At 32.0% G+C, this 13,026-nt stretch overlaps 1 protein-coding gene across 1 annotated transcript in view; it reads left to right on the top strand.

Annotated features, from left to right (window-relative positions):
* LOC109838092 (DNA-directed RNA polymerase IV subunit 1) overlaps nucleotides 1-13,026 on the top strand; it is a 57,488-nt gene that overhangs the window by 37,059 nt on the left and 7,403 nt on the right. The window contains exons 8-14 of the mRNA XM_020406561.1: nucleotides 1-8; nucleotides 49-186; nucleotides 664-2,583; nucleotides 5,358-5,527; nucleotides 5,644-5,719; nucleotides 5,799-5,911; nucleotides 7,836-7,972. The exon at nucleotides 1-8 is cut by the window's left edge and continues 136 nt beyond it. Of these exons, the coding sequence (XP_020262150.1) occupies nucleotides 1-8; nucleotides 49-186; nucleotides 664-2,583; nucleotides 5,358-5,527; nucleotides 5,644-5,719; nucleotides 5,799-5,911; nucleotides 7,836-7,972 (2,562 nt within the window). The remainder of the gene's footprint in view (nucleotides 9-48; nucleotides 187-663; nucleotides 2,584-5,357; nucleotides 5,528-5,643; nucleotides 5,720-5,798; nucleotides 5,912-7,835; nucleotides 7,973-13,026) is intronic.

Below are 13,026 nucleotides of genomic sequence, written 5' to 3'. Positions count from 1 at the left end.
TAAATGTAGTAACTATTCCTTACTAAAATGTATTTCTAATCGAGCCAGGACAAGTGCACCAAGGTTTATAGAAGTGTGGTTGATGCTAGCAGAAACATCAATGAATATCATCAACATCAACAATTTGGTTTTCGTGCAGCAGCATACATTGCAAGTCGTGTTCATGATTGCCTGAACATCTCGAAGGCAAGCAAATTATGTTTTTTGTGCATGTTCATCTTTGACACTTTCATTGAGCAAAAAGTTACGAAATGGAGAACCACAGTTATTTCATACACATTTGTTGATTAATTTACTATTATGAAGTTTATATCCATTGGAAGCTTGATATGTTATTAAACAACACAACAGATCTCCGAGATGATGGGAAAAGCTTGCAAGTTATGTGGTATAAGACACTTCTATAGTACATCCATGTTTATTTTTGATAATGGTAAATTGCATGATCATTACATGTTAAATATATCATTTGTATATATTCTTATAATTAATATTTTTTATTTTAAGCTAAGTAAGTGCATGGATATATTTGTTTGTTGTCACCACACAGAGTTTTTAACTGTTATATTCATATATCGAAAACAATAGCATGGATGCATTTTATATGTGCATTATACATCACTGAACGCTTAGCCTTTGCTTGCTTTCCCCCCTCTTTTTCAGTTGCATAATAATAGTACATCCGCTGAAGAACAAGCTGCATATTCTGTCAAAAATGATAAACCTTCTTGCACGGGACTGAAGTGGGTTAAAGAGGTTGTTCTTAGCAAGAGAAGTGATAATACATTTCGAGTGATTATGATTGGTGATCCTAAGATGAAGACGGGAGAAATTGGGCTTCCACGAGATATATGTGAGAATCTTTATATTGCTGAGCATGTTAATAATCACAACGTGAAAAAGCTGAAAGAGGTCTGTGAACTTCATGTGCGTTCTAAGCGTGAACTCCATGCTAGGAGAAAAGACAAGCTAATATTGATTCATAATTCCAAGCAACTCCAAGTTGGAGATACATTCAACAAACCTCTCGAAGATGGGGATATTATTATGGTAAACCGAAATCCTTCAGTACATCCTCATTCCCTTCTAGCCTTATCGGTTAAAATACTACCTGTTAAAGATGTTGTCTCAATAAACCCCTTATGTTGTGCTCCATTGCTTGGAGACTTTGATGGAGATTGCCTTCATGGCTTTGTTCCGCAGTCTATTGGTGCTAGAGTGGAGCTCAAAGAGCTGTTAAGCTTAGATAGTCAACTGTTCAATTATCAAGGTGGTCAAAGTTTGCTTTCTCTCACACATGATAGCTTAACTGCTGCTCATTTGCTGATGGAAGACGAGATTTTCTTGAATAAGCGTGAGATGCAGCAGTTGAATATGCTTTGTCCCTGGAATTTGGAATTTCCTACCGTGATTAAAGCACCAACAATTGAGATGCCTCAATGGACTGGGTGGCAGTTGTTTAGCATGCTTCTTCCCATTGATATGGACTTTGCTCCTGCGTCTTCAAGTTTTGAAATTAGAAAGGGAGATCTTGTACCTCCTAGTGGAGTTTCATCTTCATCTTCATCTTCATCACAAAAGATTATCTCTGAGATCTTTTCTAGGATGTTTGAATGTTATGGAGGAAAGGCTCATGAATACCTATTTCATTTTCAAGAGATTCTATGTGAATACCTAACAATGAGGGGACTAAGTGTTTCTTTACATGACATTTACTTGGCTTCAAATGCTTATACCAGGACTAAGTTGATTAATGAAGTAAGCTGTGCGTTGGAAGAAGCTAAAGGCTCTTTCCGTTTTAGCGAGCTAATGCTTGAACCTATGGTAGGATTTCTTCTCAAAGAACATGATGAAAGTGATGATTTATCACATACTATAGATGTTTCTAACATCACACGGACAAGACCTATGAGTGAAGCCTCAATTGCGAAATTTAAAGATATTTTTCGCGACCTTCAGAATGTGGTACATCATTATGTGAGTGCAGATAATTCACTTTTCACAATGATGCGTGCTGGAAGCAAGGGCAGTTTGCTGAAATTAGTTCAACAAGGTCTGTGTCTTGGTCTGCAGCTTTCAACAAAGACATTACCTTTTACCATTCCTCTAGAACTTTCTTGCTTCGCATGGAATGAACATAAGGCGTTTAATAGGTCTGTCAGCGAGAAAGATGAGTCTGATTTCTCTCGAGGAGAGAATTCTTATGCTGTTATTGAGGCTTCATTTTTGGATGGTTTAAATCCACTAGAATGCTTCTTTCATGCATTAGCTTGTCGTGCTAATATGTTCAGTGAGAACGCGCAAGTTCCTGGCACACTAACCAGAAAGATTATGTTTCACATGCGTGATATATATGTTGCTTATGACGGGACAGTCAGAAATTCATATGGTCAGCAAGTTGTACAATTCTCTCATCAATCACCTTATGAAAAGTCTCGTAATTCTCAGTTTTCCATTGAAGATTCTCAACTTAGTGGTCAACCTGTGGGGTCACTAGCTGCCTGCTCAATTTCAGAAGCTGCCTATGGAGCTCTTGATACTCCTGTGAATAGTTTAGAATCTTCCCCATTACTAAATTTGAAGGTTTGTTTTTTTATTAGTCCTTTTCTTATTACTCTAATCTTTTGTTTTAAGTGTTCTATTTCCTAGTAGATGTTTTATCTCTTTTTGGTGTTTGCCATAAGACTACATCAACCATATTTCGAATTTAAGATTCATTGCTAAATTTGAAGGTTTGGCTTGTTGTCTAGGCCATTTTTTGATTTATCACATTCTGTTTAATTAATAGTTCTGCTTCCTTGTAGATGCTTGTTAATTTTTTTTAAAATCAAGTGATCTTTTGATTAATTAGAGCTGGTATAAATAATAATGTTCTGTTTTTCTACTTGATGCTTTGAATTTTTGGTGTTTTACAATATGACTATATTAATGGTATACTAAAGTTTAAGATAATTGTAGTGTAGTCCCCTATCTTGTTGAACAATATAGTTAAAGCTATGGATTTGATTCATTTGGATATCTTATTTTAATTTTCTTTTGTTCCTAATTGTGTTCCTATTGTGTTGGATTTTTTTGTTTATTGTAAACACGGTATACACACTTTTTACTATGTCCTTGTATCCTACCTTTTCAAGGATTCTCATCCATGTCGAGTATATACCATGCCCATCTACATCCTTCCAAGATAGTCTATATTATCATGGAGTCATGCACTTACATGTGTTATTGTTGTTTTTTCTTAATACACTTCTGTTTGTTATGAACAACCTGAACCACCTTCTAGTTTAACTTATCATAGATTGTTTTATACATCAAAGTGATGGGTATAATTGTACCCATTTATGTATGATATTCGTAGGAGTTAATGTAGACTGATGTAAGAAGAAATTTCTGCTCACAATTTTTAGCAATTGAATCTATGATCTGATGATAGAAATTGACGTGGCATTTTCCCACTTTTTTACCATAGGATGAGCATATTTGACATTAAAGAAAAGAATTAATAGGTTGAGATTCTTGGTCTCGAGGGGAAAAGTCCATGCTGTAAAAGTGACCTAATATGCTGGGGTTCTGTGGGATTACTAATAACTGGGTTTATAAGGTCAGCAGAGCAAAGTCTCTTCTTTCGTCACTCTTTTATACTAATCAAGGAAGGAATAACCTGATCTTGGTCTGCAATATCTGGTTAACATGCTGCTGAGCACGGCACAGAATTTCCATGTGAGAGCTCTTCATAAAGTCATTTTCTGATATTCCCTTTGGTAGTTGATTTTTTTTGGGGTATGTTGATGTTGGATTATCTTACAATTGATTTTTGCAACCTTTTGGGCATGCTTTTGCATAAAAAGACAACTGTATACACGCCTTAGTAGCAGCATGAGATTTTAAAAAGATATCCAGGCTTTGGCTTCTCCTTGAGTCTTAGCTGCACATTTTCAAACCATCTTAGTTTTAGTCTATGGCTGCTTGTACATTTTTCCATAAGAAAATGATACATAATAGTGACATTAACATCTTTCAGTTTCAATATCTGGACTGATTTCTTTATAAAATTCTACAACACTGAAAATTTTTAACTGAAGCTTTGTTCATTGATACATTCTGTTTTTCTAGTGGGTGTGAGGGTGTCAATACACTCGCATCAGGTTAACTTTCTGCTTATTGGGTGATCCTTGTGATACTTAATATTATGGACTGTTACTCTCTTTGGCATGTATCTTTCAGAACTTGCATGTTATATTGTTGCACGGTTTGTTCTCTATAGCTATTTCTTCACTTCGTTTTGTTGACTTAAATTAGTCTTGATTTGTCATAATCAGCAGAACCTGTAAGACATTGTTTTTTTGCATTGTCTTTCAGTCTTAATTGTGTTTTTTCCTTCACTTTGTTTTGTTGACTCAAATTAGTCTTGATTTTTCATAATCAGCAGAACCTGTAGGAAATTGCTTAATTGTTCATTAGCATTAATACCTTATAGTTTACATGACTTTATACTTATATGCCCTGTCTTTCATTACTATAATTTAAATAGCCTGTTGTTTTTTAAAGTAGCACATTACTTCCTATGTGTAGTTAAATGATGCAAATTTCCCCTAAATATTTCCATGTGACGCCCTCCACTCGCTGTGTACTAAATGAGCGTTAGAGCGAATTGAGCGAGCGAAGCCTTCCTTGAGCTTCCCCCTTCCCTCACCCTACAATTTCATTTCCGCTTCAGCTTCCCCTGTTTAGTTGGTTTGGAGGATTAATTGATTGGATACCCAAGAACCATAATCTTTCAAAGGAACAGCTTCTACGACGATAGATAGGGGTCAGGTTTGGCATCTATGCCCCTGTCCTCCAAACAGGATGAGAGCCTTTCAGCTCGTACCGCTCACACTCATAGATTTTCCCCTGAAACAAAGGTGTACATACATAAAAAGAGGCATACACATAATAAAAGTTGGTCACTTATACTCCTAAAGCTGGTAGTTTCAACTAAGAACCTCACACTTCATTATTTAGAGTTTGCCCCATGTTAGTTTCTACTCCCACTTTAGTTGATTCAAAAAAAACTTCAGGGATGCTTAACCAATGTGGCAGTTGCATGGAAAATTTTCGGGGGAATAGTCCAATGTGTAACGAGAATGTTCCAATTTTTAACTAAAAGAAGGCTGTAAATGTTGCTATTTTATAAACAGTAGGGTATTAAAACGTGAACGAACAAAAGATAGGGTATTTAAGTGCAAAGCGGTGTAAACTATAAGGTATTTAAGTGCTATTTTGGGTGATACCTCTTGGTGATCTGTCTGAACCTTTAAAACTACCATAATTGCATAATGACTATGTTCTGACCAAATTATGTTTTGGCTGTACAGAAGGTATTAGAATGTGTTCCAGGTAAAACATCTACAGAGCGAACAGCATCCCTGGTACTGTCAAACAAGCTGAGAAAGTTAAATTATGGTTTTGAGTATGGTGCCTTGGCAGTGAGGGATCATCTTGACAAAGTTTTCTTTTCTGATGTAGTAACTTCAGTCATGATTTTGTTAGTACATTTGACCCTGTCTATTTTTTCATTCTATGCGAATATAGTTGATCAAGAAAACTGTAAACTGAAATCTAATTTTCTTATGTTTCTTATGTTTGTATTTTGAACTCTAGCTATGCTGCAAGGGATATTAAAGAAACTAAAGGACCAAAGCTCAGTCCATGGGTTTCACACTTTCACATAAACAAGGTAATCGACAACAAGAAATTTTACATTCGGGTATCTGATTTTGTTTGCATACCTTTCTGAATATGCAAGCTTTTTGCAGGAAAGAATGGCGAAAAAAGGAATTCATGCACAATCCATAGTGGATGCACTAAGTGGAAACTACCACTTATTCAGAGAAGGCAAAATGCTCCCTAGATTGTTCATGACATGCCAGTAAGGGTCCCTTGCTATATACGTGCTTCCCACAAATTTGTATATCTATGAACTTAAATAGTTTTCTAACATTTGATCTTTTTATCACACTGCACATTTCTTGGCCTTCTGCTGCACTTATTATTCTGGGTAAAGATCTCTTCTCAAGCATCATTTTGCATTACTTCCTTTGAGATCTTACAAGATAATATATTTATTGTTACTAAAGACACTCTTTTACATCCCTGTACTTCTGGAGAAAGTTTCTACGCATTTGATCACATCCAATAAATGCACCATAAATTCATACTTCGTGTGATGTGAAGTTTAAATTCTGCATTTTCCCTTTGATCTGGCAAAGTAAAAGAGCAGTGGATAGATTATATATTGTGAGAGCCTTTGGAAGTTCTGTTTTGATATAGTAGAATACCTCTCTGCCTTGCCTGTGGATTGAGGCCATAGCATCTAACCATATTACATTTTATATGTTTTTTTATTGAGATTTTTTAATGCATTTTTTGGTCTACTTTGTTATCTCGTGTTGGAAACCCCCATTTTATTGCTTTTTTTCTTGTTCTTTTTAGCAGATTTAGGCTTCTGAATATGAATTAGACTTCGGTATGTCAAAACCATGAAAATTGTTGGAAGGATACTGTGGTTAATTATCATCTGAGCAGATTAGGCTGGGAAATGTTATCTATTCTGATGGGCCCTGAGCCACCCATTCAAGGTGTTCCAGTAAAAATGATTTCCGAGCACTTGGGACGGCCCAAATTCCTTGAGGATGAAGGAAGCATTTTATGTTTCCCTTAGAAAACTTAAAATGTTTACCCTCACCATTTAAACTTCATGATAGGTTAACTAAATGACAAATTCACTCAATTTAATGTGAGTAGCAGGGTGGGTGTCACCACTGGTCTATCTCTTCGTCATTGTTTCAAATATCCCCGACATGGCCCGATATATCACCTGATATATCCTTTTACAGGGCTTGTCGCAACCAATATGGTCTCCTAATATCATTTACTATTTTTTGGCTATTTTGGGCGATATACCCCTAATATGACTGATATATTAGCTGATATATCCTTTTATATGGCTTGTCATTAAACAATATACAAAGTTTAGCAATTTTGGTGGGATATCATGATTTTCTCATTATATCAAATGACATTTTGGACTAATAAGAAATCAAATGATATGTTGCAACGTTGATTTGTGTTTTTGTTTGTTTTACATGGTTGATTAGTGATCCTAAGTATATGCAATTTACATTTTGTATGGTTAGATTTCGATTTTGATTTTCATTAAGCATGTTGAGGTTACATTTTAGTGCATTATACTATATATGCAAATATCAGTTATGGTATTTTGATATTTACCAAATAACTCGATATTTCCCCGATATCGGCAATCTGATATGAATTTTGGCCATCCAATATTTTGTTGATATCCGATTTTTAATATCTTGCTCTTCGTATATCATTTAACAAAGTGGAACACCCCCACCCTCACCCCAAAAACACATACACACAACATTCGACATGATTCATTAGTGCTGAAAATGAGAGGATATAATTGAATATTGAATACTGGCAGATGATTTGATATGTTTTGGTTGGATCGTTTTTTTTTCTTGTAAAGGTTTTACATAGGTTTCTATATGCCCTAGACTGATCATTTCAGTAGGAATTTCAAAATCTCATGGATCAAATAATCTTCTCCATAACCCAATTGCCTTTGTTAGCAGGAAGAGAAAAGAGTGGGAGAATGTTCCTTTATTGTTGATCCTGATATGAATGGCTAAAATGCTTCTTTTAAAGATGTCAATCTTTTTCTCAACGCTTTGTATTGTTTTCAGTTTCATTTTCCTTGTGAGTTCAAGATATCATTGTGGAGTTTTTTTGGATGTAGAAGACCAATATGATATATGGGTACCTTGCAGGAATTGCCTCTTGGACAACGCCAAGAACTTTGAAGAATCTTGTATTTTGGTCACTGCTGAAGATTATAACTCACCCACAATATTAGATATCATCAGGGATACAGTGATACCTGTTCTCCTCCAAACACTCATTAAAGGTAATTACATCAAACATCACTGGTGCAGCTGTTTCATATTTCATTCCATCAACTAGGAGTTAATACTCTTTTGCACGTATCATCTTATAAACTTCCTACATATTCCTATTGGAAGTGGGCAATGTACTAATGAAATTAACTAAATCATAATTGTGTTTAAACTGCAGTAAAGCATAGCAAAATTGAGGGAAAGAAAATCCTCTTTTAAAATCACTACATCTAATAAAGAAGTTATGAAATGACCTAGAAGAACCTTTACATGTAAACCCTTTTTTCTTAATGCTTTCCTTAAATTAGTTGAGAAGATAAGAAACCTCTTGTATAATTTTTCAGTTTCTTCTTGAAAAGAAATGCTATTCTAGATCTATGTTGTACAATTAAGATGAGGTGTTTGCTTCAATGATTGGCATGCAGCTTAACATGCACAAAAAAATTTACCACCTAAAGGTAGCTAGGTCTGATATTTCTTAGACAAATTTATTGATCATGCAACAATTGTCAGTATTCTAATTGTATAGGGAACTCCCTGTTTTACTTTACTGAAAGGGCGAGTTGATTACATTGTCTTGCGTTATATTTGAACTCATGCGTAAATCACATGCTCTCCAGGTGTCATGTCTTCCATGAAAATTTACCATACTATTTGAGTTTATGATAACAATAAATTTTTATCCTATTCAGATCATAAGTTGTGGCTCAAATTGAATTATAGGTACTAGACCAAATAAGAAATAGGACTGGTAATGTGTAGCTCCAATTTTTTGAGGGGCATATATCAAAGTACAAATCTACGAGGGTATACAAATATGTTTTATCATGATTGCTATCTAATTTCAACATCTTACACTTCTGATAAGTACAAGTATGTTACCTATGCTTGCACTGGTGTCTTACATATAGAAAATGGAATGTGGAGCGGGTAGCGGAAATCGAATCCATGTCATTAGCTTGGAAGGCTAGGGTCTATTTCTTTGTCTGGTTTGTTTGGTCTCTGAGTTATTTCTTTGATCATATGCATATGTTTCTAAATTGAATTGCACTGATTTTTCTTCTTTGGGCTGCTTCTTCTTTTCCATTTTTAATATACGCTCCAGTTTTTATGAATAAGAGAATCCAAATGGTTTTTACCAATGACTTACTATATAGGACTTCTTAAAATGATCTTAATATTACTTTAAAATTCCTTTACAATGTTCTGGACGTAATACTTGGAATGAAAGTAGATTGTTTGAATTTCATATTCAAAAATAAATAACCTAAGTCGGAGCACTTTTTCCTTAGATAGCTTGACATTTAAGAGAGATTCAAAATGAGGGTGTGTATGACTTTATTTTAAAAATTGAAATTCAGAATTAGATATCTTAACTATTACTATTTTCTTTATAATATGAACAAATTTTCACTTCAGCCCCATTTCAATTTTTTTATTTAAATCGACCCTTTTTTTTATTTACCAAAACCGACCCGATTTTTTGATTAGCAGCCTAATTACCTTCCTAAACAGTCGGGGTTGTCAACCTCGACTATTTAGGAGGGTGTTAAACCCTAATTAGAATCCTTAAACCCTAAAAATTAATGCCCTAAATAGTCGGGGTTGCCAACTCCGACTATTTAGAAAGGTGATTAAGCTGCTAATAAAAAAAACGGGTCGGTTTTGGTAAATAAAAAAAAGGGTCGATTTAAATAAAAAAATTAAAATGGGGTTGAAGTGAAAAATTGTTCTTATAATATCCCTCTTTATTTATAATATTCTAAGATAACAAAAATGAAAGATCTGCTTGTTGAATAAGCATGTCGATAAATTGTATATCAAAATTTTAAATTCAAAATTAAATAGATTAACTATCAATCCCTCCTTTTATAATATCCCTCATATTTCTATAATATTTTTAAATTTTTAAAAATAAAAAAATGATGTAACAAAAAAGTGACGCTCCTCTTATGATCACAAGATCGAAAATCTCTCTTCTTCAGTATAGGAATTACGATGGGTTTGCATGTAGGCGAAATCATCTTACATTGATGTTTATTATAAAGAAAAATTTGAGATTTATATGAACTAGTATAATGCACGTGCGTTGCAAGTGAACGTATATATTTTTAAGTTTTAATTTTTTTATTGAATAGTAAAATTTTGTGGTAATAAATAAAATTGTATAATAAGATTGCTTAAAAAAATATGTGAATTAATTATTAGTGTGTAGTTATTGTAATTAAATATATTCTTATAATAATTGCCCAGTGTTAATCTTTTTTAAATAAGTCCTCAAATCTAAAATTATTCTTAAATAAAATTACCAATTCTATAAGTTTTCTTAAATATGCCCCTTCAACTTGAAAGTTGTTAAACTTAACTCTAAATTAACTAAGTTGCGTTAATCTTGCTTGCTTTTACCTGATATTCCTTAGATAGTTACACTTGATACTTGCAACATATTGTAATAATTAATTCTCATTATAATTATTTAATAGGGTAAATTACATTGAACACTTATGAACTTTTAGCCCATATAAACTTTCAAAATTACACTAAGCCTCTAATGACTTTTCTATTTCAAAGAAGATCTACAATAACTTTCTAAACTTTGCAACTAACCCCTATAAATTAAAACCATAAAATGGCATAAAAAAACATTTTGAAAGTTATTAGGGGTCCGGTGTGGTTTATCTAAAAGATATTAGGGGCTTTCTACAAAAGTTATTAGGGGTTTAGTGTGATTTTGAAAGTTTAAAGAGTCTATTTACTACAAAATGCTGAAAGTTCATGGGGTTTACTGTAATTTATCTTATTTAATATTATACTTTCTAGTTCAAGTAATACAATTAAAATAATCATACCGTCTATAAACTATAAAATATTTATCTAATTTAATTTTTTAATTATACTCTTAAATATTACTTCTATAAATATTTTATAAATTTTTTATTATACTATCATTAACAATTAATAACACTATTATTAAGGGAAAATCTTATGTAAACTTAAGTGGATAGGAGCTAGTCATCCACCAATTTTTTTATCCATTGATGTTGCTTTGGGATCTGAAAGATATGAAGAGTCTTTTGAGATTTGTGAATCTCTTGATAGCACAAATCTAAAGACAAGATGAGTAGATAAAAAGTTTGGTGGACAATACCTCCTATCCACTTAAGTTGACATAAGCTCATCTCCTATTATTAATACTAAATAATATTTTTATAAAAAGTTTAGTTTTCAATCGTTACAAAATATTGATTATTCAATATCATGTAATAATCTTTGAGAAAATAATATAAATTATTTATTTAATTTATTTAATAATATAATACTAAATAAAAAGTGATATTCATAATTTATGTGATATTATTAAAATAATTATACTATTTATGCGATTAAAATTTTATGCTATTTATTTTATTGCTCGTTGTATTATAGTATGATTGTTAATAGTATTTAGTAATATATTATTCTATTTATACTATTATTTTAATTATTTTATTATAATTCATAAATAATTATTATAATAGTTTAATTGGTTACTACTAATTATTGTGTATACTTATTTTGTAAATTATTTTATTTAAACATTTAATAGTTATACTATTATTGATAATTATAATTATTTAGGAAGGTGAGGAGGTGCATAATTAATAAAAGGTTATATTTATTTAATGTATGATTAATTAGAGACAATAGCATAGTTAGAATTTATCAAAATGTCGAGGGCAAAAAAGAAAATTAAAAGTTTTAACACAACAATCCTCTTTTTATAGTAGTATAGATTAAAAAAGAATTGAGTTATATCCTGCAACATGAAGCAATCAAATAAATATTATAGTTAAATAAAAGTTACAGTTATGTGAGATATAAGGCCTTCACATATTAATATAATCTAAAATAATCTAGTGACAATCTAATTATCACATAATTTCAACTTCATTTAAAAATTATAGATGGTTTTAAAAACACTTATCCATAAACTAATTTTAAGAATCCATATATTTATTTTTAGAACAGTCCTAAAATTTTTGAATTTTAAACTACTTATTAGAGAAAATCAGATAAAAAGGGGGAATTTGAGATAGTATTTTACGTGTGTTGTGTAATTGATTTGTTTATTTTTTTGCGGATCTTGAAGAATATATTTGTAATAGGAAAGTACTTAATTTTCATAGAGAGAAATAAGTGTTATGGGTCTGGTTTTCTTTGTTCGGTATATTTGATTTCTTTGTTCTATGTGAGTGTCTTTTTTTTTTGTTATGTTTGTGTTTCTGAATTGAATTGTACTGGATTTTGTTTCTTTGTAGATTGTTGCTCTTTTTTTTGTTTGCTATATATTCCGCTTTTCTTATGAATATGAGCATACAAATGACTCATAAGAATAACTTATAAAAGAACACAAAATTATCTTTTAAAGCCCTCATAATTTTCTAAACATAACATGAGGTGCAAATAGATTGCTTGAATTTGAAATTTAGTATTTGTTAACTTTAGTTGAAACTTTTTTCCTTGCAAAGTGAATACAAAATAAGGGGAAAGATGACTGCTACATCAAAAAATTGAACTTCAAAAGTAGATGACTAGCTGCCGATCGTTCATTTATAATATCTCTCATATTTTATAATTCTAAAAAAAAAAAGTTAGCTCACTGAGTAAGCGTGTGGACAGTTTTTATTTTAAAATTTGAAATTCAAAATTATGGAGGGGCGCATGCTAGATTGTTGAGATGTATGGCTAACAATAAAACCACAAATATATTTTTAGATATATCAGGGAGATATCTGAATCATATCCTTTTCCATCTCTTTCCATTTATGTAGTTCAATTTGTCCTTTAAAATTTTTTCGCTCATAGAATAGTAGATCGTGATTTCTTTATTTTTGTTGTTTTTCACTTGATTATCCTATCCATTACGACATTAGTCTCATTTTAATTTGATAGCCAAGGTACATTATGAAAATAGTAGCAACTAATCTATTCTTTTGTAGATATAAGACTTACACATATGACCACCAATTTATGTTCTCTAAAAATTAAAGGTTTTTTCAATATATACCCTCTAAATTATAGATAT

Source organism: Asparagus officinalis, chromosome 4 (genome assembly GCF_001876935.1).
Source record: "Asparagus officinalis chromosome 4, Aspof.V1, whole genome shotgun sequence".
NCBI classification, from domain to species: domain Eukaryota; kingdom Viridiplantae; phylum Streptophyta; class Magnoliopsida; order Asparagales; family Asparagaceae; genus Asparagus; species Asparagus officinalis.
The sequence above is the reverse complement of the archived record's forward strand: the minus strand, read 5'-3'. Positions and strand labels throughout refer to the sequence as shown.